At 40.8% G+C, this 27709-nt stretch overlaps 1 protein-coding gene across 1 annotated transcript in view; it reads right to left on the minus strand.

Moving 5' to 3' along the window:
* The window catches only part of SETDB2 (SET domain bifurcated histone lysine methyltransferase 2), a 44695-nt gene extending 17697 nt beyond the window's left edge, over positions 1-26998 (minus strand). Inside the window, exons 1-14 of the mRNA XM_067463630.1 lie at positions 26866-26998; positions 24872-24994; positions 21604-21669; positions 20925-21024; positions 19551-20111; positions 18993-19112; positions 17106-17275; positions 15017-15221; positions 11841-11937; positions 10830-10926; positions 9471-9772; positions 8479-8567; positions 5139-5252; positions 2123-2275 (exon numbers count right to left, since the gene is read on the minus strand). Of these exons, the coding sequence (XP_067319731.1) occupies positions 2123-2275; positions 5139-5252; positions 8479-8567; positions 9471-9772; positions 10830-10926; positions 11841-11937; positions 15017-15221; positions 17106-17275; positions 18993-19112; positions 19551-20111; positions 20925-21024; positions 21604-21669; positions 24872-24994; positions 26866-26872 (2204 nt within the window). The 5' untranslated portion in view covers positions 26873-26998. The remainder of the gene's footprint in view (positions 1-2122; positions 2276-5138; positions 5253-8478; positions 8568-9470; positions 9773-10829; positions 10927-11840; positions 11938-15016; positions 15222-17105; positions 17276-18992; positions 19113-19550; positions 20112-20924; positions 21025-21603; positions 21670-24871; positions 24995-26865) is intronic.
* Between the last annotated feature and the right edge of the window lie 711 nt (positions 26999-27709).

The raw sequence follows: 27709 nt of genomic DNA on the forward strand, positions 1-27709 counted from the left end.
CTTGATCATTTTAGTTGCTCAACTGCTCCCAGTGCAGCCCCAGCATTGTAGTTATTGAATATATTTGCTATTTTAATGTGTTATTGTAATATGAATTATGTTGTTTTACTGACTGTATGTGATTCCCTCAAAAGTCTGAGTCCCTCAAAAGAGGTGAGAAGGTCGGTATACAAAACTTTTAAATAAATAAATAATAAATAAATAAATAAAGTTGAAGTACTTTGGCCACATCATGAGGAGACAGCAAAGCTTAGAGAAGACAATTATGCTGGGGAAAGTGGAAGGCAAAAGGAAGAGGGGCCGACCAAGGGCAAGATGGATGGATGGCATCCTTGAAGTGACTGGACTGACCTTGAAGGAGCTGGGGGTGATGACGGCTGAAAGGGAGCTCTGGCGTGGGATGATCCATGAGGTCACGAAGAGTCGGAGACGACTGAACGAATGAACAACAACACTGGGCCCTGTTTAATTGTGTGGTCCTTACTTTGAAAGTTGTCGTTATATTCCAGAAACTTCGTTTTTGTGACTGCCACAAACTCTGCTGAAGTAGCTGAGACTCAATGAGAAGCTCATTGAAAAAACTAGAGCAAAATCTGCAGTTTAAACTTTCCCCATATGTTTATGACAGATTCAATTAGGAAGGGACATGTAGAACCCAGATACAAAAATCGTGTTACTGAAGCCCCTTCCATACTGCTGTATAAAATCCCACATTATTCAAGAGAGATATTGACAAGCTGGAATGTGTCCAGAGGAGGACGACTAAAATAATAAAGGGTCTGGAGAACAAGCCCTATGAGGAGCGGCTTAAGGAGCTGGGCATGTTTAGCCTGAAGAAGAGAAGGCTGAGAAGAGATATTGTTGTTGCCTGCTTTGGAGCAGCCAGTTCTCCTCCTACATTTTCCTTACTTATATGTTCAAATTGTTGATGCATGCTTAAACATTTTTGTGTTTTATAACAAGATAGGTTTTTTGTGAATGTAGTGGGTCAACAGTAGCCTCTCTCACAATTCAATTTTTTCTCTTAAAGTTCCTGATGAATGATCAGATCTCCCCTTATGTAGGAAACATTCTCTGTGGTGGCAAAAAAAGCCAATGGGATTTTGGCATGCCTCCATAGGAGCATAGTGTCTAGATCTAGGGAAGTCATGCTATCCCTCTATTCTGCCTTGGTTAGGCCACACCTGGAATATTGTGTCCAATTCTGAGCATCACAATTGAAGAGAGATACTGAGAACCTGGAATGTGTCCAGAGGAGGGCAACTAAAATGATCAAGGGTCTGGAGAACAAGCCCTATGAGGAGCAGCTTAAGGAGCTGGGCATGTTTAGCCTGAAGAAGAGAAGGTGGAGAGGAGATAAGATAGCCATGTATAAATATGTGAGAGGAAGCCACAGGGAGGAGGGAGCAAGCTTGTTTTCTGCTTCCTTGCAGACTAGGACGCGGAACAATGGCTTCAAAGAGAGGAGATTCCATCTGAACATAAGGAAGAACTTCTTGACTGTGAGAGCCGTTCAGCAGTGGAACTCTCTGCCCCGGAGTGTGGTGGAGGCTCCTTCTTTGGAAGCTTTTAAACAGAGGCTGGATGGCCATCTGTTGGGGGTGATTTGAATGCAATATTCCTGCTTCTTGGCAGGGGGTTGGACTGGATGGCCCATGAGGTCTCTTCCAACTCTTTGATTCTATGATTATCTGCTTTGAACTGGAATATATGGCAGTGTGGACCACTTCAAAGCAGATTATTGTGGGATTTTCTGCTATGATATTCTGGGTTGTAGGGCTGTGTGGAAGGGAAAGGGAAGCTGAAGGGAAAGTGAAACTGAGACGTGCTCCCTTTCTGTTCTACCTCAGTTCGGCCTGGAAGAAAGGCACTCCCTTTGGGGACTTCGCTCCTGGTCGGTTTCCCCTCAGGTTTCTTCAGAGGGCCTTTTGCCTTGACCTCCACCCGAGGCTGAGAGAGTGTGACCCGACAGAAGCCACCCAGTGGGTTTCCATGGCTGAGCTAGCGCCAGACTGGCCACAGTAGGGGGGGGGGGAGGCTCCTTCGCAAGGAAGGACACACAGAAACAGCTGCCTGGCTGCCATGTCCTACCTCCCTCCCTCCTTCCGTCCTCGCGCCTTACCGTTTTCCTGGGAAGCGTAAGCTGAGTGTCAGCCAGGGAACCTCGCGCCGTGCTGACGTCGCCGGGCCTCCCACGCATGCGTCTGACGTCACCACGCTCCTCCCGACCTCAACTGCTCCCTGTGCAGCCCCAGCATCCCTTTTGGTGATGCTCCTAACAGCCAGGCTCAAACTCTGAACCCATCTCTACACTGCCATCCAAATTATCTCCTTTGAACTGGGTTATATGGCAGTATATGGCCATATAACCCAGAATATTAGGCAAAAAATTCCCACAATATCTACTTTGAATGGGGTTATCTGAGTCCACACTGCCATATATCCCTGTTCAAAGTAGATAATGTAGGATTTTATTCAGCTGTGTGGAAAAGGCCTCAAACTCTGCTGCCTCTTCTTCAAAGCCAACTTGGTTTTGGCCAAATTAGTTGCTCTACTCTGAACTCAAGTACGGAAAACAAAATGTTGGAGGACAGGAAAAGAGATTCAAAGATGGGCTCAAAGCCAACCTTAAAAAAACTGGCATAGACACTGAGAACTGGGAAGCCCTGGCCTGTGAGTGCTCCAGTTGGAGGTCAGCTGTGACCAACAGTGCTGCAGAATTTGAAGAGGCACAAATGGAGGGCAAAAGAGAAACGTGCCAAGAGGAAGGCGCATCAAGCCAACCCCGACCGGGACCGCCTTCCACCTGGAAACCAATGCCCTCACTGCGGGAGAAGATGCAGATCAAGAATTGGGTTTCACAGTCACCTACGGACCCACCGCCAGGATACTGATCCTGGAAGACTGGTTGATCCAGCAGTCACCAGCCAATCCCTTTCCAATGCCAGTGCTCCAGTATGCTGATGACAATGTCGTCTGTGTGCATTCAGAGGAAGACCTACAATCCAGTCTAAACACCTTCACAGAAGCTTACGAGAAGCTCAGCCTGTCATTAAACATCGAGAGAACCAAAGTGCCCTTCCAGCAGTCACCGGTCAATCCCTGTCCAATGCCAGGGATACAGCTTAATGGTGCAACATTAGAAAATGTTGACCATTACCGCTACCTTGGCAGCCACCTCTCCACCAAAGTCAACATCAACACCGAGGCGTCCCCTGGGCAACGTCCTTGCAGACGGCCAATTCTCTCACACCAGAAGTGACTTGCACTTACTCAATTTGCTCCCGACACAAAAAAAAAAACCCTTATAACTACTCTCGATTTGCTTCTGCTATGATAAATAAAATCCACATTATCTGCTTGGAACCAGATTATATGAGCCTTCACGGCCATACAATCAAGTTCAAAGCAAATCATCTGGGTTGCAGCAGGCGAGTCAGCTGCAAGTTCAATTGCAAAAGGCAGGCATTCCATGAGAAAATCAATCTCCCCAAAGCCCCTTCCACATTGCTGTATAAAATCCACATTGAACTAGATTATATGGCAGTGCGGACAAAGGGCCCTTCCACACAGCCATATAACCAATATCAAGGCAGATAATCCACAATATCTACTTTGATCTGGGTTATTGGAGTCCACACTGCCATATAACCCAATTCAAAGCAGATGCGGGATTTTATTCAGCTGTGTAGAAGGGCCCCCAGTTCAAAACAGATATTGTGAATTATCTGCCTTGATATTCTAGGTTATATGGCTGTGTGGAAAGGCCCTCAGATTATCCAGTTTAAAACATGTGGATTATCTGTCTTGATATTCTGGGTTATATGGCTGTATGGCATTTCCATGTAGGGACTCACACTGTGGAGAGGCACCAACAGAAATTGATGACCATATTAAGTTAAATGGAAAGATATTTTATTATTATTATTATAATTATTATATTTCCAAAACCACACCCTATTTCTATAGCAACTGTCATATACAAGAAAACCCCCAGAAAGGTACAACAGTAAAAGCTATTATCTAAATAATAACAGACATCTAAAGTGCAATCATCCTAAAATCCAATGAGTTTTAAGTAAAGACCAAACATTAAGAAGTTTTTGTTCAATTTCTAACATCCTTCAAACATATAGCAAGTTTAGACTCCTTCCAGACAGCCCTTATATCCCAAGATCTGATCCCAAGTTATCTGTTTATCTCAGATTATCTGGAATCTGGAATTTTGTAGAAACATTCAAAAATTCATAGTTAAGAATGAGGGTGAGACAATAGGAAATGAGAGAAATCTATCCCTCGGAAGGGAAATTCACTCCTCAGAGTTATCATGGGGAAAACATGTCTCCACTGGAGCTTTCTCACCAATCCTTGTTTCCATAATAAACCACAAGGACAAAAAGTGAGGTGAAATCTACTGAACAGGGGCACAGATAGGAAAAAAATGCCATAGAATGTATTTTGTGTTTAAACTACAATCTTATTTCCATTATCTACATATATACAATTTCGGGTATTCCAAAATCTGAACATGAAATACAAGACACGTCTAATCCCAAGCATTTCAGATAAGGGATACTCAATCTGTGTTAGTTTAGATGGACTACATGTTTGATCCAGGATTAGGCACCTTGTTATATGGCTGTGATGTCATTGAGAGTAATTTAAAATGTCCTAATGTGAGCAGTTATATAAAACTAAACACTCTTCTCCAGTTTGTCTTCCAGTTTGTTTATTTATTTATTTGTTTGTTTGTTTAGGGCTTTTATATCCCATCCTTTCTCAACTTCTGCAGAGGGACTCAAGACGGCTAACAAAGTGGCACCCCATGGTGCCCACATCAAAACATAAATATACAATTAACAGTAATGTAATAATAACAATATAAAACAGTATAAACAGTTTCTCCATGACGAGGTGAATCAAATCACTGCCATTTTTGGAATATGAATATGGCGCCTTTATTTTTAAAAGTATTATTAAGAGTAACATCCTAACATTGATAAAATGTGACCTCTTGAAATCACCACCAAACTATTGTGCAATACTTGCTATCACCCTTAGAAACACGTGATTATGTCAACTGGCCCACAGAATGAGAACTTCTTGTGAATCTGGACTAAGAGACACAATCATTCTACAGTATTTTTTTCCTGCACTTCAGAGCCTTGCAGTAACAAGGTGTCTCTATTTCAGGCATACTTCCAGCTTCATAGCCATAATCCCATGTGAGTTCGGTTCCAGCTTTTACATGCCTAGGAAGCAAATAGATCATAGTTAATAAAATGGTGATACTTAAAGACCAACTGCAATTACTTTTTCTGTAGTCAATTTTTAATGGAAGGATGTCAAAATTAGAGTTTTCATTCCTTACTTTCAGCTAGTCCTAATTAACACATTTCATCATCTCAGGTGTAGATAGTAACTGAAGTTAATCTAAGGCCCCTTTTACACTGCCATATAAAATCCAGATTATCTGCTTTTTAAATGCGTCATGTTATTGTTATTGTTTTTGCTTGTTTTGCTTTGAGTTTTGTATTGTTTTTGCATTATTGCTGTTATTGTTATTGCTGTGTTGTGGGCTCGGCCTCATGTAAGCCACACAGAGTCCCTCGGGAGATGGTAGCGGGGTACAAATAAAGTATTATTATTATTATTATTATTATTATTATTATTATTATTTTAACTGGATTATCTGACAGTGTAGAAGGGGCCTAAGGCAAGAATAGGTAACCTAGCATTTTGGGTCTAAGGCCTCTTCTGCACTGATATATAATCGAGATTATCAAAGCAAATAATCCACATTATCTGATTGGAACTGGATTATATGAGTCTACACTGCCATATAATCTGGGTCAAAGCAAATAACCTGGGTTTTATCTGGCAGTGTAGCAGGGGCATAACTCTCCTAAATCCTCACCACTCACTGTGCTAGTGGGGGCTGTTGTAAAAAAAAAGACTTGCATGGCACCAGGGTCCCAATCTCTATTATGAGGGACAGACACTCTTTATATGCACAGAAGCACTTTTTATCTCATATAATTTTGAGAAGGAAGAGGCTGAAGGGCTTGTAGATCAGAAAGATGACAGAAGAAAAGGAGCCAGTGATTCTTCCTGAAAGGTTCCCCAAAAGCAAAGAAATAGTACACATAAACTGTCCTTGTCTCTCACATTACCACTGTGATGATTTGATGATTTACTCCACATCACTTCTAAGGGACCTTATTTTCATTCACAATAATAAGAGACTATGTGTGTCCGATTGTATGGCCATGCATCACATGCACATGCTTCAGTGTTTACAATCCTTTCATCTGAATTTTAGGAGAGAAGGGACACCCTAAGAAGATATACCTCGGAGTTTTAACTCTTATCCCAAATAGAGACCACAGTAACAGTCTCTCTAGTGGCCTTACAGCCTGTCTTATTACATTACACCTTTCTGGGCAATACAAGTTGGGGAAGGGGTAACTTTGAAGAGCATGTTCTGCTAAAATTCCCAACTCGGGGCTGTTAGCAATAAATGTTTGTTATGACACTATGCATTTATTTCATAGTAATGCAGATATAGGGCCCCCTGGTGGCGCAGCAGATTAAATCACTGAGCTGCTGAACTTCCTGATTGAAAGATTGGTGGGTTAAATCTGAGGGAGCGTGGTGAGCTCTCGATGTCAATCCCAGCTTTTGCTGTTTGAAAACATGCAAATGTGAGTAGCTCAATAGGTACTGCTTCTGTGAGAAGGTAATGGTGCTCCATGCAGTCATGCTGGTTACATGACTTTGGAGATGTCTACAGACAACGCAGGCTCTTCAGCTTAGAAATGAATGAGCACCAACCCCCAGAGTCAGACACGACTAGACTTAATGTTAAGGGAAACCTCTTTCTTTACTTTTAATGCATATATAAGCTATTAACTGTCTGGATAGATGCATCTTTAAAAAAACAGTTGAGGAGCTCTGGCTAGATGTTTTTCAGCTGAAACATGCCAGTAAACTTTAACTGGAGCTGAAAAGTTTGGTGTATTATGGACTGTGCGTTTCATCTTTCAGCCTCTGCTGATATGTGAGATAAAAATTAGAGATCATTTCTAGCTGGTGGAGATCATTTTGTCATTTGTCGTTTCTGAATACATATCCTACATGAGACAAATGATGGTATTAAAAAGATATTCTTTGTACACAAATTTAGGGATAATGACTGAAGAAAGAATAATAATAATAATAATAATAACACTTTATTTATACCTCGCTACCATCTCCCCAAGGGACTCGGTGCGGCTTACATGAGGCCGAGCCCAAAATACAACAATACAAGCAATAACAACAACAATACAAGCAATTTAAAACAACAAAACAATAAAACAATAGCATAAGCATTATCAAATAGGACAACACACTTTAAAATCTGTGGGTAGGCCAAATGTAATTAAAATTAGAAAGAATACTTTTAATAATAAGAACTTCTAATAATAATAATAATAATAATAATAATAATAGATTTATACCCTGCCACCATCTCCCCAAGGAGACTAGGAGCGGCTTACATGAGGCCAAGCCCAACAACACATTAATAAAAACAGCAAGCAATAAGTAAATAAAACAATACAATTAATATAACTCACATATAGACAATTAACACGCAGAGATTTAAAAACCTATATTAACTGTAAATGGGTAGTTATCCAGAATTATGTCATAAAAGCATGATTAATACTTGCACTCAAACACATTTGGAGGCTAAATGCCACTGGCACTAGAAAGACAATTAAGCCGTTGTCTTTATGACTTGCTCTCTTAACCAAAATCATGAAAGAAACTACGAGGCCACGCTTCATCTCATTCAGGCTAGCTCTCCCTGCTGGGGATCAAGCACAGGAGGATAGAGAAACTATCTGTAACAATCAAATTATCTGTAACTTGGCTATAAGCCACACTTGGAAGATTTGCTTTGTAGTCAACTGTTAGCTGGTTACAGTTAATGTACAAGTTTCCTTTTCAATCCCTTAAAAAATAAGAAAAGTTTGGAGGTATTTCAATTGGCCAGACACATTACTAAGTTCAGCATAGAATCATAGAATTAGAAGAGACCTTGTGGGCCATCCACTCCAAGCCCTTGCCAAGAAGTAGGAAAATCGCATTCAAAGTACCACTGACAGATGGCCATCCAGCCTCTGTTTAAAACCCTCCAAAAAAGGAGCCTTCACCATGCTCTGCATCATCCCCCTAACTGTATAGATACATCAGCATTTTCTATAGTCTTGGTAGCACATTATTACTGCCCTGGAGCTTTGCTGACAAGTCCATTCTAATGGTCCCAAGGACAGAGCAAAATGGGTGAGTAATATTATTATATGGTGTGCTGCATTTTGCAGCATAAGAAGATCGTAGGATCAATGCTTGGTTTTCTATAGTATTTCTAACTAATCGCATACTTTAACTCATGGGATTATTTCTGGTATATGGCATAAAAATATCTCAAACCTGTTTGTGAAGAAAGCCACCCATGGGAAATTTCTGTTGTGAGTCTCTACAAATACACTCTGCACAAAGAGGTTTGGGGAGCAGCTGTGCTATAAACAAAAGAAATGCAAAAAGTTAAAATGGAAGGACCGGATTTTCCAGTGACATACTTGTGCAAAATCATATTTTGATCTGACATAGCCTCTGAGCTTGTAATTTGCTCCAAGGTTAAACACTGTCCTTACTGAATAATAATAATAACAACAACATAGCATTGAATGAAACATGCAGAATAATCACAGGATGTCTTAAACTAAACTGTTGCTACAAGCTAACTGGCATTGCCCCCCACCCCCACCCTGATGTGCGACGGGAAGTTGCTGCTAAATGTGAGAGAAATAAGGCTGAACATTGTGAAAGCCACCCACTACATGGCTACCAGCCTCCTCCCAGTAGACTGAAATCAAGGAAAAGCTTTATGAGAACTACCACTCCTCTTGGCGTCCCTCCAGCAACAGCAAGGGTATCCCTCTGGGCAGCTAAACCAGGAAATCCCAACTGGAGGGGCCCCCACGAGGGTCTTCCTCCAAGGGCAAACCAAGAATGGGCAACCTGGAAGTCCCTGAACAGACTCAGAAGTGGAGTGGGCAGATCAAAAGACAACCTGGCAAATGGCACTACCTAAAAGAATCGCACACCTTGTGTGACTGTGGAGCAGAATAGACAACTCTGCATCTGTATGCTTGTCCACTATGCCCTGCCTCATGTACAGAGGAAGAATTATTGGAGGCTATAGACAATGCCATTGCTGTTGCCTGTTTTTGGTCAAAAGATATTTAGCCGCTTGCGCTCCTTCTATTTGTATCAGTTTTATACTAATTTATGCAATGCTCTTGATACGTACTGAAGTCTGCACACGTTCAGGATCTTAACACTTCATATGAAAGTCATGCTGGCACGTTTATCAATATTTGTCTATTATTAAACTGGGAAGACATACCTCTATTACTTACATTAAGAAATCGGCCTACATTGCCTTCCCTGGTGGCATCCAGCAAATAAGGACTCTCCTTGGCCTTTAGCTGCGATTCATCATCTTCCATTGCGTCCTCATTTTGAACAGATTCCCATTCGCCTCTCCCAAGCTTTTCTGTGCATGCGTTACCAGTCCAAAGTAAGTGCCCACATTGCTTTTCGTCCTGCACAGGTGGCATGCTATTCAAATTAGCAATGGAAAGAGGACTCTCTGCATGGTGGTCTGTATTAACTTTGAGCTGTACAGGATTCACAATTTCTCCAACCTCTACTTGTAGACCTGTTAAATAAACGTATCAAGATGGCATGAGGTCCACAAACTTCATTAATCTAATTAAATAGAGCAATTTTATGAGCTGTATGGAGTTCCTTGCCGGGAGGCAGGGAAAACAGTAAACAAACAAATAGTAGGCTGAACCCCTCCAGCAATCACACTGACATACAATATCACACCTTATTAAAAGTAAATATGAATTGAGTATAGAAAAAATAATAGTTAAGTCAATGGGAAAGGTATTCATATCTATCAGATTTATCTAGACTCCATCCAAATTGATAAGATGCTGCTACAATATGATCTGACATGATGCCACAAGAATGTGAATGTATGTTGTTGTTTTAAATTGTTATTTTATGATAATTTAAATGTATTATTGATGTATCTGGATTGTTGTTTACATGATTTTAATATGTTGTAAGTCGCTTTGCGAGAAAAGTGGGATATAAATAAAGATATTATTATTATTATTATTATTATTATTATTATTATTATGCCCAAACACTATGAAGATCTGAGTCAGAGTAAATCTCTCCATAACAATGGGACCATACTGCATTCCCAGTCGCAAGCAGCACTGCTAATGGCAAAAATTCAGCTGAACATTAATAAATTGACAGCAGCATACCAGTTACATCCTTCCCATTTAGGATTGTTTTTTATATTATTTGTAATTTTTATTGGATATTATCCTTCATTATTTTAATTTCTGTGTGCAACACAGACATTACTATGGTTAATTTTAATAAGTAATTTTATAATTCCAACCTTCAAGGTGTCCAACTTATAACATCTTTCTTTATCAAGTTCTAGGATATAGGTAGAAGTATCAATCCATAGAAGACTGCAAATCTGTCACTGCATCTTTCCATTTATTCACTTAAAGGAGGCAGTTTTTGGAGAAGGGGGCTAAGTACCAACCTTGCTAGCAGGAAAAACAGATTTTCTTATAACCATTTATGTAGTGTTATAGACACTTATCAAATGTGTCTGGGAATCAAAAAAAGGCTGGCAGCCCATGATAGCTAATTATGTAAGAAACGAAGAATGGTAACATTACTTTCATGTCCTTTTTGGGTTGTAGCAGTCACTTCTCTCCTTGCTGGTTTCTGGCACTCTGCACTCTTATCTTCATCTGAGTTGGCATCAGCAATATCCTTCAAAGAAAAAGATTCATCGCCTACATTTGTGCTTTGCCAGATAGACAGTTTTTTTTCTTGGACTCCGTGAGAATATACTGAACTTGTGAGTGAGAGTAAGCAAGCCAATGCATTTTACACTACAATAAAGAATCACTTGGAAGTATGATTGGTTTTAAAAGAACATGAGAAGAATTATTCATGTACAGGTTTTTAAAGTATTTGTCTTAAGAATTGATAAAAGAATTTAAACATGATCAGCTGATCTTAATTTCGCTCCAGTCTTAGTATATCCTGTACTAAAAGAAAATGTAGCAGGAGATGAAGAAATTAAGCAGAAATTTTCGAACTGTCTCTATAGTATAGCTTCCATGGACATCAGCCCACAAAGCTGCAGGTTCAATATCTATAGAAACCTATGCTAAAGTAAATATCAGTGGTCCGCTTGATTTTATCTTTGCCACCACCACTCCTTTTCCATTTTATCAAATTACAGGAAAGGAAATTACACCTAAACATTAGGAAGAACTTCCTGTCCGTAAGAGCTGCCACAGAGTCTGGGGGAAGCTCCTCCCTCTGAGGCTGTTAAACAGAGGCTGGATAGAATCTATCAGGAGTGCTTTGATTGTGCATTTCCTGCATGGCAGAGGGTTGGACTGCATGGCCCATGCGGTCCCTTCCAACTCTATGACTCTATGGTTCATACTGAAGAAGAGACTCATGTGTCAAATTATCGTATCTTCCTTTGACTCCCCCCCCCCCTACAAGGTGTACTCCTCTGAACGGTATGATAATTTGATATTAGTATCAGATCCCATTATCCAGTCTTGATATCAAATCAAAACACAATGAATTGAAACAATTAGGCATGCATACTGGAATTCAGTGAAAAGCTCACAGGAAAGGTTTAAAAATAAATCTGAAATATTTACTAGTTGTCTCTGGAGATGCTGAGGAATAGATGTTCTGGTTTCTGGCCTTTTGTCAGCTTGGTTATGCCAACTCTTGTCACAGCTGGAGTTCTGGATTCTGATAAGAAATTACAATGTATTTAAAGACACCATGAAGTAGGTTTTTTAAAGGTACTTAACAGATTGTTCAGTTTCAAAAGGGCAAAGCACAACCTTTATGTAGTATTTTACATAACTTTTGTTAGACAGAAAAACTCCTGAAATTAGCAACACAATTCCTGATTTGGAGACCAAGTTTATCAGACACATTAATATTAGTTTTATTTATTTATTTATTTATTTACTGCGCTTATATACCGCAATTCTCAGCCCCCAAGGGCGACTCATTGCGGTGTACAACATGACAAAAAACAAGTGCAATCTACAGAGCATAGTGCAAAACAGTGTACAATTCATCATAATCATAAAAACATCTTAACAAAATTATTACTACATTCCGATTCGTCTCATCGTCAAGCCACAATCCGATCTCATTTCCGGTGTTCCATTCCTATGGTCAATTGCCAGTCATTGCACTACTGATCAAATGCCTTCTTAAATAGCCAGGTCTTTAGCTTCCTGCGGAATATTAGCAGGGAGGGGGCTAGCCTGATGTCCACAGGAAGGGTGTTCCACAGCCGAGGAGCCACCACCGAGAAGGCCCTATCTCTCGTCCCCACCAGCCGTGCCTGTGAGGCAGGTGGAATCGAGAGCAGGGCCTCCCCGGAAGATCTCAAAGTCCTCAAGGGCTCATAGGCCGAGAGGCGGTCAGTTAGGTATTTTGGGCCGGAACCGTTTAGGGTTTTCATTTCTACTAAACTTGTTATCTGTTGCCTCAGATAAAGAAAAAAACTGGAGTATTAGGATCAAGTTAACAAGAAGTGGCACAGTTTTAATTTTCAGAAAAGTTCAGCATAAGTGTTCTCTATTTTTTAAAAATGTTCATGTTAATTTAAGATCACTAGATATCTGAAAGATTATTTATAATTTGGAGTCTGGAGGGTTTTTAAATTCTGGGTTTACTAATAATAATAACAACAACAACAATAACAACAACTTTATTTATACCCCGCCACCATCTCCCCAAAGGACTCGGAGCAGCTTACATGAGGCCAAGCCCAACAACACATCAAAAACAACAAGCAATAAGCAAGATAAACAATACAATTAATATAACTCACAAGTAGACAATAACACACAAGAATTTAAAAAACTATGGCTGGGCCAGATGTAATAGTTAAAACTTTAAAAATAAATGGTGGACATGAACAGAGGATGTATCTATTAGGAGGTTTTTAAATCAAAAGTAAAGAGCGACCCAACAGGTAATTAAAATGCTTCTCAGAGTATTTGCAGGGGATTGTTTCCTTTATTCAGGGAAGGCACACTTCTTAGTTAAAAGGTTGCACCCACAGAATTGGAAGAGATCACAAAGGCCATCCAGCCCAGGCGCCTTCTATGCAGGAATACAGAATCAGACCATAAAAGAGACCACTGAGACATAGAAGTATGGCTAATTGTCTTGTATGGTAAGAATTTCCGGTCCATTTCCAAGCACAATTCAAAGTGCTGGTCTTGGCCTATAAAGCCCTATATGACTCCGGCCCAGCTTACTTGTCTGAACATATCTCCCTCTATGGTCCACCTCGTGATCTAAGATCTGCCAGGGAGGCCCTGCTCTCGGTCCCACCAGCTTCGCAAACGCGGCTGGTGGGGACGAGGGACAAGGCCTTCTCAGTGGTGAACCCCCGCCTGTGGAATTCGCTCCCCAGCGAAATTAGATCGGCATCCTCCCTCCTTTCTTTCAGAAAAAAACTGAAGACATGGTTGTGGAAACAGGCTTTTGGCTAATGGATATAATGGCACCTGAACAGTGAATTGGACCAGATGGTTGTTATAATGGAAATGCTTTTATGATTGGACAACTAATGTTGTTTTAATGTATTGTATTGTATGATTTTATTTTGCTTTTATAATTGTAATTATTGCGGCATCGAATCGTTGCCATTGTTAGCCGCTCTGAATACCCCTGCGGGGGTGAGAAGAGCGGGATAGAAATGCTGTAAATAATATAATAAATAAATAAATAAGAATTGGGGTGGGGTTCTTTTACCAGAGTATTTAAAAAAATTGAAAATGGAGGTTGCATGCCGAAGGGTGTAGTCTTCTCCCCAAGTCCAGAGCTAATGCGCCCAACAGTTGCCAATCCCTGCCTCTAAAATCTAGCTCAATATTCAACTGATTAATCCAATAAAATGCCATAGTCAGTGATATCAAAAACTGCTGAACAGCAAGGACTGTGGGCCCTTCCAGAATATCAAGGCAAAAATCCCACAATCTGCTTTGAACTGGGGTATCTGAGAACACACTGCTATATATTCCAGTTCGAAGTAGATAATGTGGGATTTTATTCAGCTGTGTGGAAGGGGCCCCAGTTATATTCCCTTTATCCCTCTTCTGATAAAGAGCACCCATAAGGAACTAAGCTGTAACACAGAACTGGAATGGACATAGATGAGGAGTAGGCAACTCTGGTCATTCAGGTTTTTTTTTTTTTGGCTACACTTCCCATCAGCTCACAGTAATCCACCAGAATTACAATGGAAAAGTATCAGAGGGGCATTGTCTCCCTGACTTTAAATAATCTGTATTTTTCAGGAACAACTGAAACTGATTTTCCATGACTCTCTGAAGTAACTTTGAGGAGATGTTTACTGCTAGACGGAGAATGTTTTTTCACCCAAGTAATGATACCACATCTGTTTAAGCCAGTGGTTCTCAACCTGGGGTCCCCGATGTTTTTGGCCTACAACTCCCAGAAATCCCAGCCAGTTTACCAGCTGTTAGGATTTCTGGGAGTTGAAGGCCAAAAACATCTGGGGACCCCAGGTTGAGAACCACTGGTTTAAGCCAATAATAGAGAAGAGCTAGGCAAGACCTTCCATTTCTATTGTGCTAAGACAAGGACCAAAAATAGCATCAATGGCATCAGGAAACCAGTACAAAAGCCCCTTTGGCCCAGCATCCATTTTGCTTAAGGATCAACGCTCCACTACTCGTTCTAACTTTATTTTGTTCGGTGGTTCAGAGACAGCTTGAACAGTCACAGTGAGTTTTTACACAAAGGAAGAAACCCTAAAATTGTAACTTTTACTTACATGTCTGGCTGATCTTCAGGTTCTACATGCAAATATTTTTCCGTCCCCGTTTGGTTAAGTTCAGCTTGTGACTCACAACAGACAATTTCTATTTTTCTTGAAAGTAAGTTGTTGCTTCTGTTACTATTCTCTGCATCCTCCCCTTTATCCTCATCTCCACCATCGTCCTTTACTTGCCAAGATTCATCTCTGCTCATCAATCTTCCTAGAATAAAACAATAGTTTCTGGAACAGTGTATTTCTGCAGCTTTACACAACAGCCCAAATATCTGCAGTGAAACAGACAATACTAAAGGGCAGCATGGACACAAAACATATTTCTGATATATACAGTATTTACTATTAGGACATTACTCCATTACTTCTATGAACTGCACATTTGCATGTTTATATTCTCTGTTTGAAGAAATTCTGAAATTAAATCTGAATCTATTACTGAAGCCTAGTGGTGACAGCCAACTGGCTGGAGGCAAAAATGGGGCAACTGAAAAACCAGAGGGAAATATAACCATAAGATTAGGAGTGGTACAACAAATCCTTGACACACAGAAACAATTTCTCCAGAAAACAGCCTTATAAAGGTTGAACATCTGCATTTATCACAGAATGTGGAGTGAAAAGGAAAGGGGGGGGGGGTTGAATGTCATTTTTTGAAGGGAGCAGGCTATCCAGCTGAACAGACATATTCTTGTTACATATAGAAAATATACTGCACAATGTCTTTCGGTCTGGTGACTGATTAAGCGACTCTCAGTTTAAAAGTGAAATTTGGCCACCAAAAGTGAAGTTGTGGTTTCTACATGCCGGTGGGGGCGCACAAAGTACATAGACAATTTTGTAAATTAAACAGTAAACAGATTAATAAACATTAAAAAAATGAACAAACAGCCTCATGAAGATGTGTGAATTTTCAGGATGTATCGAACACCATGGAGGGAGGCTAAATATATATCAACAATTCAAGAAAATGTCTACAATCTAATACAAGTAGGTTGAGGTATGGATATTTTATATAAGCATTGCTTCAATGTTTTCATGGATTCTTTTCCAATAGCTTTTGGCAATTTTACACCCCCATCACATATGGAAGAAGGTTCCAGTTTGAGTGCCACATTTCCAGCAACAATCTTTAAATTTTTTATAAAATTTAGCCAATTTTGTGGTGTGATGTACCACTGGTACATCATCTTGTACCAGTTTTCTTGTAGATCAAAGGAATATGTATACTTTATTTTTTCCCATATTAGTTCCCATTCTCCCAACAGAAGAAGAATGAAAATGAAAAATAATGGATATAAAGAATATGGATAGACTAACTTACTTTCTGAAAGGTCATCAAAGCAAACACAAATGCCCTACAGATTGGACTTTATTAGACTTTTTTTTTTAAAAAAAAAAACAAAAAACAGATGGACATGATGTAATTATGAGAAGACGGAGAAACTAAATATAATTCACATGCAAGAGATCAATCTCCCGGACAGGGAAAGAATTCGAAAGTCAACAAGAAGATTTTTTAATTATTATTTTTACAATTTTTCTTTTTTCCCTTTTTTTCTTTTCAAGATTTTTTTTTCTCTTTTTTCTTTTCCTCTTTTTTACCCCATTTTTTTAACCTTTCCTTTCCCCCAGCCCTTTCACTCCAATCTCCATTAGTAGGGAAATTTCCATACCCCCTTTAACCATAGTTAGCTTCTTCCTCTTTCCTACCCGTTAAACTTTCCCTATTGCACCCCCCTTTTTCCCCCTCCTCTTTTTAAATTTTCTTTTCTCTTTTCTTTTCCCCTAAAAATTCAATAAAAATTACTTTTTAAAAAAGCATTGCTTCAATACAAGCTTTACTTCTATCTTTGAGTTTAAAGTGTAATATGTGGTCTTCACTCTGGGATTTGGTCACACAAAGAACTATGTCAGTATAAGAAATGGGTATCAACACACTCCATGAGAAAATGAACTAACCTGAATGGTTCCTTCAGTTTATATCCTGCAACTGATATATAGGATTTGTTTTGGGGTTTTTTTTGCCTGTTAAATTAAAATACTGATTTCCATTCTTTTTTTTCTTTTTTTTGGACAAGTTTTGTTTTACCTGCGTACGTACAAACAAACGTTCCTTTGTCAATATCATCAAGGCAACGGACCCCCCAGCCCTTCTTTTCGGTGTTGAAAACCTGGAGCCGCACCTGAAGGCCATGTTGCACTAATCTGTTCTGGCACATGATCTTGTCACAGCCGCACGACAAGCTGCACTCGTAAATTCTGATTTAAAAAAAAGGAAAGAGACAGTGAATATCCCTTCTAGGTAGGTAACCAAGGCAGAATGAACATTCATTGACACATAGTGCAGGGCAGAGGGCTGACTGCATGCTTACACCTAGAAAGCTGAAGAAACAAGCTGTGTTACGTGACTTGAACACAATTCTCATGTGGCCAATGCAAACTCTGGAAGCAGGGATTCCTCTTCCATATCATTCCTGCATGGATTGCTCAGCCTCTCCTTTGTTCATACTCCCTGTAGGCACTCTGTAGATGTCAATAGCTCAGGCTTGACAGCTACTTCCTTTATGCTAGTTAGTGATGTCACCTAGTACTGACATGCTACAGATAAAGGAAGCCCAAGGTGCATACTCCAAGGGTCTCCTTAGCATCCATATCAAGTTTCAAGTGTTAAGATTACATATTAGAGCCAAGAATGAGACAGATACATATAGACATTCTATTTCCTGATTAAATATATTTTTAAATACACGTACCTGCAGCTTCGCTTAACTGCATCTTGTCATAGATTCTACAGGGGTCCTCAAACTAAGGCCCGGGGGCCGGTTGTGGCCCTCCAAGGTCATTTACCCAGCCCTCGCTCAGGGTCTACCTAAGTCTGAAATGACTTGAAGGCACACAACAACAACAATCCTATCTCATCAGCCAAAAGCAGGCCCACACTTCCCATTGGAATGCTAATAAGTTTATATTTGTTAACATTGTTCCTCATTTTAATTATTGTATTGTTTTAAAGTGTTTTTTACACTACAAATAAGATATGTGCAGAGTGCATAGGAATTCATTCATTTTTTTTCAAATTATAATCCGGCCCACCAACAGTTTGAGAGACTGTGACCTGGCCCTCTGTTTAAAAAGTTTGTGAACCCCTGTCATAGACAATTCTATGGTATCTTTCTGCTGGAATTACCCTGGTGGTCCTAGCAAATTCCTTCCAGCAGAAGCTGTTCATTTCGATAGGATTTGCTATTATTCCTAGGTTCCTATTTACTCTATGGTTTCATGAACATATCCCTCACAGATATGGGGTCCCACTGTATAACATCTTTAAAAACACAAGCACACAAGAATTACATATTTCACGACGTTTGTTGCCTTCCGATATGTATTTGCTATTTCATCTGTTTTGCTGTAATTCAGAATAGTTTTATTGATTAGCCCACTGGCTGTATCAAAAGTTTTGCTGTAATTGAAAAACTACATGCCTCTCAATTTCATACCATAACCTACTATAAAGCAGAGCACCACGCCAGGCAACTACTAGAGCAGGAGCCCTCAAACTTTTTAAACAGAGGGCCAGGTCACAGCCACTCAAACTGTTGGTGGGCTGGATTATAATTTGAAAAAGACATGAATGAATTCCTATGCACACTGCACATATCTTATTTGTAGTGCAAAAAACACTTAAAAACAATACAATAATTAAAATGAAGAACAATTTTAACAAATATAAAGTTATTAGTATATCAATGGGAAGTGTGGACCTGCTTTTGGCTGTTGAGATAGGATTGTTGTTGTTGTCGTGTGCTTTCAAGTCATTTCAGACTTAGGTTGATCCTGAGCGAGGGTAAATGACCTTGGAGGGCCGTATCTGGGCCCCGGGCCTTAGTTTGAGGACCCCTGTACTAGAGCATATGAATCCAGTGAAATAACTAGTATAAATGGTCCTAAATCTAAAATAAACCCTCAATTTCCTTACCCGCTAGGAACCGGTTCATCCAGCCTTTTGTAACGATAGCCAATAAATTTTCCGTTTCCTGAATAATCCGACACTTCATGGCATTTTCTCTCAGTAAGACGCAGGCAGGCACATTTTGTCCTAGAAAGCATATAGCAGATCTAATGGGAATAAGGATATGCAATAAAGGAAAGTGGCTCATTTACTCTATGGACACAGATTTGAAATTTTTTAGTTGTACTGCGTAGGCTGTTTAAACATTTTCTCAGACAATTAAGTTGAATTTTGGTGCACTGAACAATCACAATAGATTTACTGTCAATTTAGCAATTAGGATGTTTTTGGGTTCTTAACACCAGTGAATCCATTGCCTGTTCTACAAAGAATTTCAGATAAACACTGAGCTCTCCTCCCACTCTGGGAGCCATAGTTTTTAATTTTATTATTATTTTAATTTTATACCCGGCGTACTAGACGACCCCCCAACTTTTTATAAGGTTTTACATGTCTTAAAAGTCGTCTAGTACCCTGGAATATACGGTACTTTAAAATGCTCTCCGGTGAATCCCAAATCCTTACCTGTCGACGCAGCCATCGGTGCAATTGCACGAGTCAAGAAAAGTACTGGAGAAATTGTTTAGGAAGTATCCATGGGGCCATGAAGTCTTCCGATATTTAAAATAAGGCAGTTGACTGTGGTCAATGTCATTACAGAAAGAAACAGGTACTGTTTCAGCCCCTTTGCTGATATCATAATCAAATACACACGACTGATGACTAGGATGGTTTCTAAACACCTGCACATAGGTATTGAAGGAAAAGTGATCTAAAAATAAAAAGCTGCATTCTGTTTGAAACAAATACTTCTGCACGTCTTGGAAATTTCTCAGACTCTTTCCACAAGGAGCTTTGTACATCACATCATGCGACTTGAAGACAGCATTGGTTTTTGCGTGTCTCCTCTGGAAATGACACAGCAGTGGCAGGCAAAGAGGGTTCTCGCCCTTGTATGAGTTCCATGGCCTTTTGGCAAGACAATTTTTAGAGCACATATGATGTTGGTATGGAACCTTGAATGCCTTTTCGGTTAGCATTCTTTTACTCCTTGAGGGCAACACTTCATTTCTTTCCATTCTTCCACTGGAATCACATATGCAAGAGTAGAAGAAAACAAAATAATCAGGCACCTAATAAATTACTTAGGATTTACAGTATTTCACCACATAATAGATATACCACCCTCTTTGAAGTGGGGAGAAGGGCAAAAAGTGTAACTATTAAAAGATAAATAATTCTCCTCAACATTAAGTCTAGTCATGTCCGTCTCTGGGGGTTGGTGCTCATCTCCATTTCTAAGCTGAACCCCCCCCCCCCCAACCAACACCAACTGCTGCTCTGAGATCAGAATGAAGAGAGGGGCCAGAAAGGCAGTTCCATCTTGTCTCCTGAACTGTGCTTATAATATAATATATTGTATATACATATAATATTGATAATATTATAATGTAATACAATATACTACTACTACTAATAAAATGATATTATAATTATATATTTTATATTAAATGTAATATTACTAATAATATTACAGTATAATGTTGTAGTACAATGTAATATATAATATTAATATTGTGCTATGATAATAATATATTGTATTTACTTATTACTTGTAAGCCGCTCTGAGTCCCCTTCGGGGTGAGAAGGGCGGCATAGAAATGTCATAAATAAATAAATAAATAAATTGTTCTAGAGGCATTCTCTCCTGACGTTTCGCCCGCATCGATGATGATGATTATTATTATTTCAAACACTTTTACCCCGCCCTTCTCAGCCCCTAGGGGCACTTAGGGCGTCTATGGCCAACATCCTCAGAGTTTGTGTTATTGGTGCTAATTTATAGATAGTCTAAACCACTAAGGAATAAAAGGGTAATATTTATAGTCTTATACTCACAAAGAAAAAGCATTTCCAGGATTTTCTCTAACTTCACTTGAGGCAGAAGAATGCAAATCAAGTTCGCAATTCTGAATATCTTCTTCAGAATCAACATTTACTTTGAAGAGAAGAGATGCAAACTTTAGCATGGGAAATGTTAGATTACAATTAAAATGATCACACTAAGCCATCCTACACAATTACAAATATGCTTGAACACAAATAAAACAAGAACCTTAAATCAGGAATACTATTTTTCATTTTTAGACTGCTTGAGTAATTCTCACTGGGTGCCTGAAAAGAATCTTTTCCTTTCAATACGCTGTTAACAAAATGAATGTTTGCAATGGAAGCATGCAAAAACAGAGAACCAAAGGATAGATTGGTTAAAATTTCCATCCCTACAAAAAGTACAGATTCTTCACCCCACAATTTCCATCCTCACAAAGAGTACAGACTTTAACAGCATACTGAAAGGCAAAGATTCTTCTCAGGCAGGCAGTGAGAATTACCAGAGCAGTCTAAAAATGAAAAATAATGTCATGTCTGACTCAGCTGTAGTAGTCCCCTTGCAGAAAAGAAATCAGAGAAGTACAACTATTTCAGAATGCTAACTCTTTCTAACATATTGTGTTTTCTTCTGGCAGAGAAAGAGGTAAGTAGGCACCCAATATAGAGCAAAGAAACTGTTTCCTACCATTTGTCAGATGTAAGAGGTCAGTCATATCCACTTGTTGTATTAATGCAAAAGCTTGGTAGCATTCTGTTGAAAAGACAGTTCAAAATAATGTTAAAATCAACATTAAAAAGAGATTTCAAAATGATTAATATATTGATATATGAGGTAATAGACACTCCACATTTATACTGTTGCTGTTCCTAACCTATAGTAGAATCTTCTCCTCAGTATAAAGCTATTTGAAATGGGCCAAGTAGTCAACACAGAGATCTCTGTATTTTTTGCCAAAATGAATTTCTGGCTCTACAGGAAGGAAATTCTAGATCAGGGGTCCTCAAACTTTTTGAACCGGGGGCCAGTTCACTGTCCCTCAGACTGTTGGAGGGCCGGACTATAGTTTACACGGGAATATTGTGAAACATTTGTTTTATATATTGTGAAACATTTATTTCTAATTACAAATAAATGAAAATTTGGCTTCAAGCATGTCGTAGCATGGGTAACAGGTTTACTATAACAGCAGGAACCCATGAATATGTTTGCTGATCAGCCAATTGTCCAAACTTTTTGGCCAATAGTTTGTGGCAGCACAGTTTCTGGATGAGAACTACTACTTTCAAAGTAAGGGACGCACAATTAAACAGAAAATAACACTTTCAAACCAGGAACAGATTTCTGTTCTACAATTTAATATTACGTTTATTTATACACCACTTTTTGTCTCCACAAGGAGACTGTGGGCTCTTCCAGACGCCCTATATCTCAGGATCTGATCCCAGGTTTTCTGCTTTAAACTGGATTATATGAGTCTGCACTGCCAAATAATCTGGGATAAACAGAAAACCTAGGATCAGATCCTGGGATATAGGGCCTGTCTGAAAGGGCCCTTCCAAACAGCCATATAACCCAGAATATCAAGCAGATAATCCACAATATCTGCTTTGAACTGCATTATCAGAGTCCATGTAAGCCAGTTAAGTGTGGATTTTATACAGCTGTGTGGAAGGGGCCAAAACAGCTTACATTTCAATACAATTTTAAATCTACAAATATATGAAACGTTACAATAGAATTAAACATTATTACTATTCTTTAAAGCAGGCATGGGCCAGTTTGGCCCTCCTTGTGTTTTGGACTTCAACTCCCACAATTCCTAACAGCCAGTAGTGGGAGCTGAAGTCCAAAACACAAGGAGGGCCCAAGCCGGCCCATGCCTGCTTTAAACATTCAATGGAAAGCTATCAAATCACATTCACAGCTGAATAGGGAAAAGAGACCCTGACATTTGGGAATTGCAGTTCTGAGGATTTAGAGTTCACCAGCCATCAAAGAGCATTCTGAGCTCCTCCAAAATGGATCTGAACCAAACTTGGCATACAGAACTCCCATGAACAACAGAACATACTGGAGGGGGGGAGAGAGAGACATAATAATAATAATAATAATAATAATTATTATTATTATTATTATTATTATTATTATTATTATTATTAAACTCAGTTGGAAGGGACCCCCAAAGGTCATTTAGTCCAGCCCCTTCTTTCTGCCAGGCAGGAAGATAGCATTAGTATATTATTGTTATTATTATTATTAGACTCATACAATTGGAAGGGACCCCCAAAGGTCATCTAGTCCAGCCCCTTCCTTCTGCCAGGCAGGAAGTTAGAATGACTGCAGGAGCAATAACAACAACAACAACAGTCTCCTGAAGTAAACTGGACTGGGCATTGGACTTGAGTTTTGGAGTTGTGGTTTACCTACATCCAGAGAGCACTGTGAACTCAAACAATGATGGGTCTTTACCAAATTTGGCACAAAATCCTGATCTGCTGCAAATGGAATACTGGCCTTGGTGTGGCCCCTTGGCCCTGCTGCGAGGATGAGGAGGCGGAGCTGAATCTGAATGGAGGGAGGGAGCGGCCAAGTGCCGAAGGAAAGAAGGAAGGAATGGAAAAGCCAGGAAAGGGGAAGGGAGGGGAGGGATCAAGGCCGAAAGAAGGAAGGATGGAAGGAGAGAAGGATAGAAGGAAGGAAGGAAAGGGGAAAGAAAGAAAGGCAAAAGGAGGGAAGGAAGGGTGAAAGGCAGGCAGGCAGGCAGGCAGGCAAGCAGATCGGGGCCTTCCTGCCCCCACCCCCCAGCCCTCAGATGCTCCATCTCCGTCTCCCGTCCGGGGGCAACAGGAGCAGCAAGAGGAGAGTGGCTGGCTAGGAGCGTGGAGAAAAGAGACAGATGTACCTCCCGCTGCCTGCCAACCTTGCAGCCCCAGCCATGGTGCACCACGCCTCATACACCCTGGAGCTCGACAGGTGGAGATGGAGCATCCAGGGGCTGGAGGGGGGGCAGGAAGGCCCTATCTGCTTGCCTGCCTTCTCGCTCCCTCCATTCAGACCCGGCACTCACAGTGCCCGCGCCTCCGCCTCCCTCTTCCTTCCCAGCCCCCGAGCGAGCGAGCGGGAGAGGAGCAGCAGCCAGGCTGCTATTGCTTCAGCCACCCCTGCCAGGGGCCGGATAAATGCCCCCGGCGGGCCGGATCCGGCCCCCGGGCCGTACTTTGGGGACCCCTGTTCTAGATGTACCAAAACACTGAAAAGTTTTCCCAATTTGCATACTCTTCTTATCTTCCAGAAAGTCAATGCAGTGAAGAGTCTGGCACATTGGACTACAGCTCTGAGACCAGGGTTTCAATCCCAATTCAGCCATCAAAACCCAATGGGGTTTCATGGCTACACACTCTCAGCCTCAGAGTCTGAACAACCTTGCCAGGAAAGCCCTATCATATGGGATGTTATAAATCAGAAGAGACTTGAGGGCATACAATAACAACTTATCTTCCATGCACAAAGCTCATTTTCCAGTATGAAAGAGTAGCTCTAGCAGTCTCCCAATATTCATAATCTCTTCCTTTCACTCAAAAGTTCTACTTCCCAGGAGGACAGAAGTAGTGGAAGGTTCTCACTGATCTTCCTTGACTGAGGTAGGCAACCTAAGGAAGCCCATAGCCCTCACCCACCCATTTGTGTAGGCAGGTGAGAGCTATGGTGCCTTCTTCGGTTGGTGGCTCTCCCTGGCGTCTGCCAAATGGATCTACTGAAAGTTCCCCAGCTGGCGGCAGTAACCAGTTTGCCCATAACCAGGCTTTCTTCAAGCATCACATACAGAATGAAAACATATTTATACAGTATATCTTGATTTGTATAATTTACATTAAATGAAAAACTGGTGCTTATGAACTAGCAGGTGGTAAAACAATGTTTTGTTTGATTTTTCTTATAAAAATTTTCAAACCTTCCTCAGTTGCAGTTCCAGCCTTGATTTTCTGCTGCAGAGACAACAGCACTCCTTGTAGTCGTTCAAACATCAAATCCACTATGTAGCTTTCCAAATGACTCCAGAATAGTTTTGCATCAACTGTTTTCAAAGAAATTTTAAATAAATTTTCTAATTAGAATATATAACTATATGTATTATATGTGTGTATGTGTGTGTGTATATATATATATACACGAGGGGTATTTTTTAAGTAAGGTCCATTTGAACATAAGTACACAACGAAAGTTTATTTTTAAAAAGTAAATTTATTTTCAGAAAGTACATACTTCACTCTATTTTTCGACATAGTTGCCAAGTTTGTTCAAACACTTATTATACCTCTGAACCAATTTTAAAATACCCTCTTCATAAAAACTTGCCGCCTGCTCCGATAAGAGTTCACTGTAATCAAAGAAGGGCGACTGGAGTCGTCATGGACGTTGTCACGGCCATCTTTGAATTGTAGTACCCACTTACGCACTTTGCTTTCACTCACAACAGTATCACCGTACACTTCACAAATCTGTCGATGAATTTCTGCAGTAGGCAGGTTCCTTGCTGACAAAAACCATATCACTGAGTGAACCTCACATGCGGAGGGTGAGTTGATAGTCTTAAACATTTTTAAAGCACAGAACAGAACCGTCCAGGTTAGCTACAGAGCGGAAACTAAGCACAGTTGTTCCCGAGGCATGCCGGTACACGACGCACGCGCTTGTTGCAGTATGCGCGCGAACTACTAATGTCTACAACAAAACGGACCTTACTTAAAAAATACCCCTTATATATATAATGTTTGTATGTTTGTTTAGTTTTCTGGCTAGGGCTCTGACTTCTACAGACCACTGCAAGCCCCACACATGGTGGACCTGGAACAAACTTGGCAGACTGACCCCCCCCCCCCCCACCCAATGAGCCACTTTACATTTTGGTGCAGTTTCAGGGGAGGACGGACCACGGATGATGGGATTTGCAGTCTTTTCACCTACTTCTACAGACCACTGTGACCCCCACAAATGACAGACATGGACCAAACTTGGCACACATACCACCCCCCCCCCCCCGCAATTACCCACTTCACACCCTGGAGTAGTTTGGAGGAGACTGGCCCATGGATGATGGAATTTGTGGTCCCTTCACCCACCTCCAGAGACCACTATGACCCCCCACCAATTATGGACCGAGATCAAACCTGGCAAAAAGAACGCTCATGACCAACTTAACCTACTGGAGGGGTTGGGGAGTGGCTATGCATTCTGGGAGTTGTAGTTCACCCTTATCTAGAGAGCGCTGAACTGAATCTATCTGATAACACAGGGGTCCTCAAACTAAGGCCCAGGGGCCGGATACGGCCCTCCAAGGTCATTTACCCGGCCCTTGCTCAGGGTCAACCTAAATCTGAAATGACTTGAAAGCACACAACAACAATCCTATCTCATCTGCCAAAAGTAGGCCCACACTTCCCATTGAAATACTAATAATTTTATATTTGTTGAAGTTGTTCTTCATTTTAACTATTGTATTGTTTTAATTATTTTTTGCACTACAAATAAGATATATGCAGTGTGCATAGGAATTCATTTATGTTGTTTTCAAATTATAATCCGGCCCTCCAACAGTTTGAGGGACTGTGACCTGGCCCTCTGTTTCAAAAGTTTGAGGACCCCTGTGATAACAGATTGGCCACCTTGATTAACAAGCTTCAAAGACTGGCTGATTCCTGCCAACAAAGGATTCCTAGACTGGAAAACTGACAGCAACCCACTGGTCCAACTACTGCTTCTTTTAGCATTTGTAGCAAAGTAGCATTGGGCTTCAGTTTGTGGAGGCCAAAGGTATTGCCGGGCCAGGATGGAGAACAAGAGCCTATCCAGGACGGTGGGCCTTCATCCTCTCCTAGAGTTTAGTCCCAACCCCCTCTACACGGCTATGTAACGCAGTTTGAAACCGGTGAGCGTGGGAAACGCTACCTTCCATGGCGCCCCATCCGGCCGTGGGCCTCCCTTTCTGTCTCAGGGAAGCAACGCCACAACTGGCAGCCCGGGAAAGGCGAACTCGACTCCAACACGGGAACGGCCACTGCGCAGGCGCGGCCTACCTCGGCTTCCTACTGCGCATGTGCCCCAGGGCCAGCGGGCTTTTGTCACGCGGCGAGCACAGCGCGAGCCTAGAGTTCTGTTTCAGGGCAGCCCACACCCCCGCCTGAGCGACAGGCTTTTGGCCGGAAATGACGACACACCATAGGAAACTTCTGAAAACAAAACTCTGAGTGGCTAACACTCGCCAGCAATTGGATTGTTTGCATTATAACTGCATTCAAACCAAACCTATTTCTCTCTAGAAATATTTGGCCATCCTTCTTACTTGCCTTGCTTTAAATGGGGAGGGGGGTGTCTTTGTGCCAAGTATGGTCCAGATCCCTTGTTGGTAGGAATGATGGAGATGAGATGAGAGAGCCATCTTGGAAAATATATAGGTAGATACATACATAAAAGTAAAGGTAAAGTTTTCCCTTGACATTAAGTCTAGGCATGTCTGACTCCCGGTGGCGCAGTGGGTTAAAGCCCTGTGCCGGTCGCAGGTTCGAATCCGAGGAGAGGCGAATGAGTTCCCTCTATTAGCTCCAGCTCCTCATGCGGGGAAGTGAAAGAAGCCTCCCACAAGGATGATAAAACATCAAAAATCATCCAGGCGTCCCCTGGGCAACGTCCTTGCAGACGGCCAATTCTCTCACAACGGGAGCGGTTGCTCCTGACACGACAAAACAAAACTCTGTGGGGTAGTTCACATCTCCATTTGTAAGCCGAAGAGCAG

The sequence above is a fragment of the Anolis sagrei genome, chromosome 1 (genome assembly GCF_037176765.1).
Source record: "Anolis sagrei isolate rAnoSag1 chromosome 1, rAnoSag1.mat, whole genome shotgun sequence".
NCBI lineage: Eukaryota > Metazoa > Chordata > Lepidosauria > Squamata > Dactyloidae > Anolis > Anolis sagrei.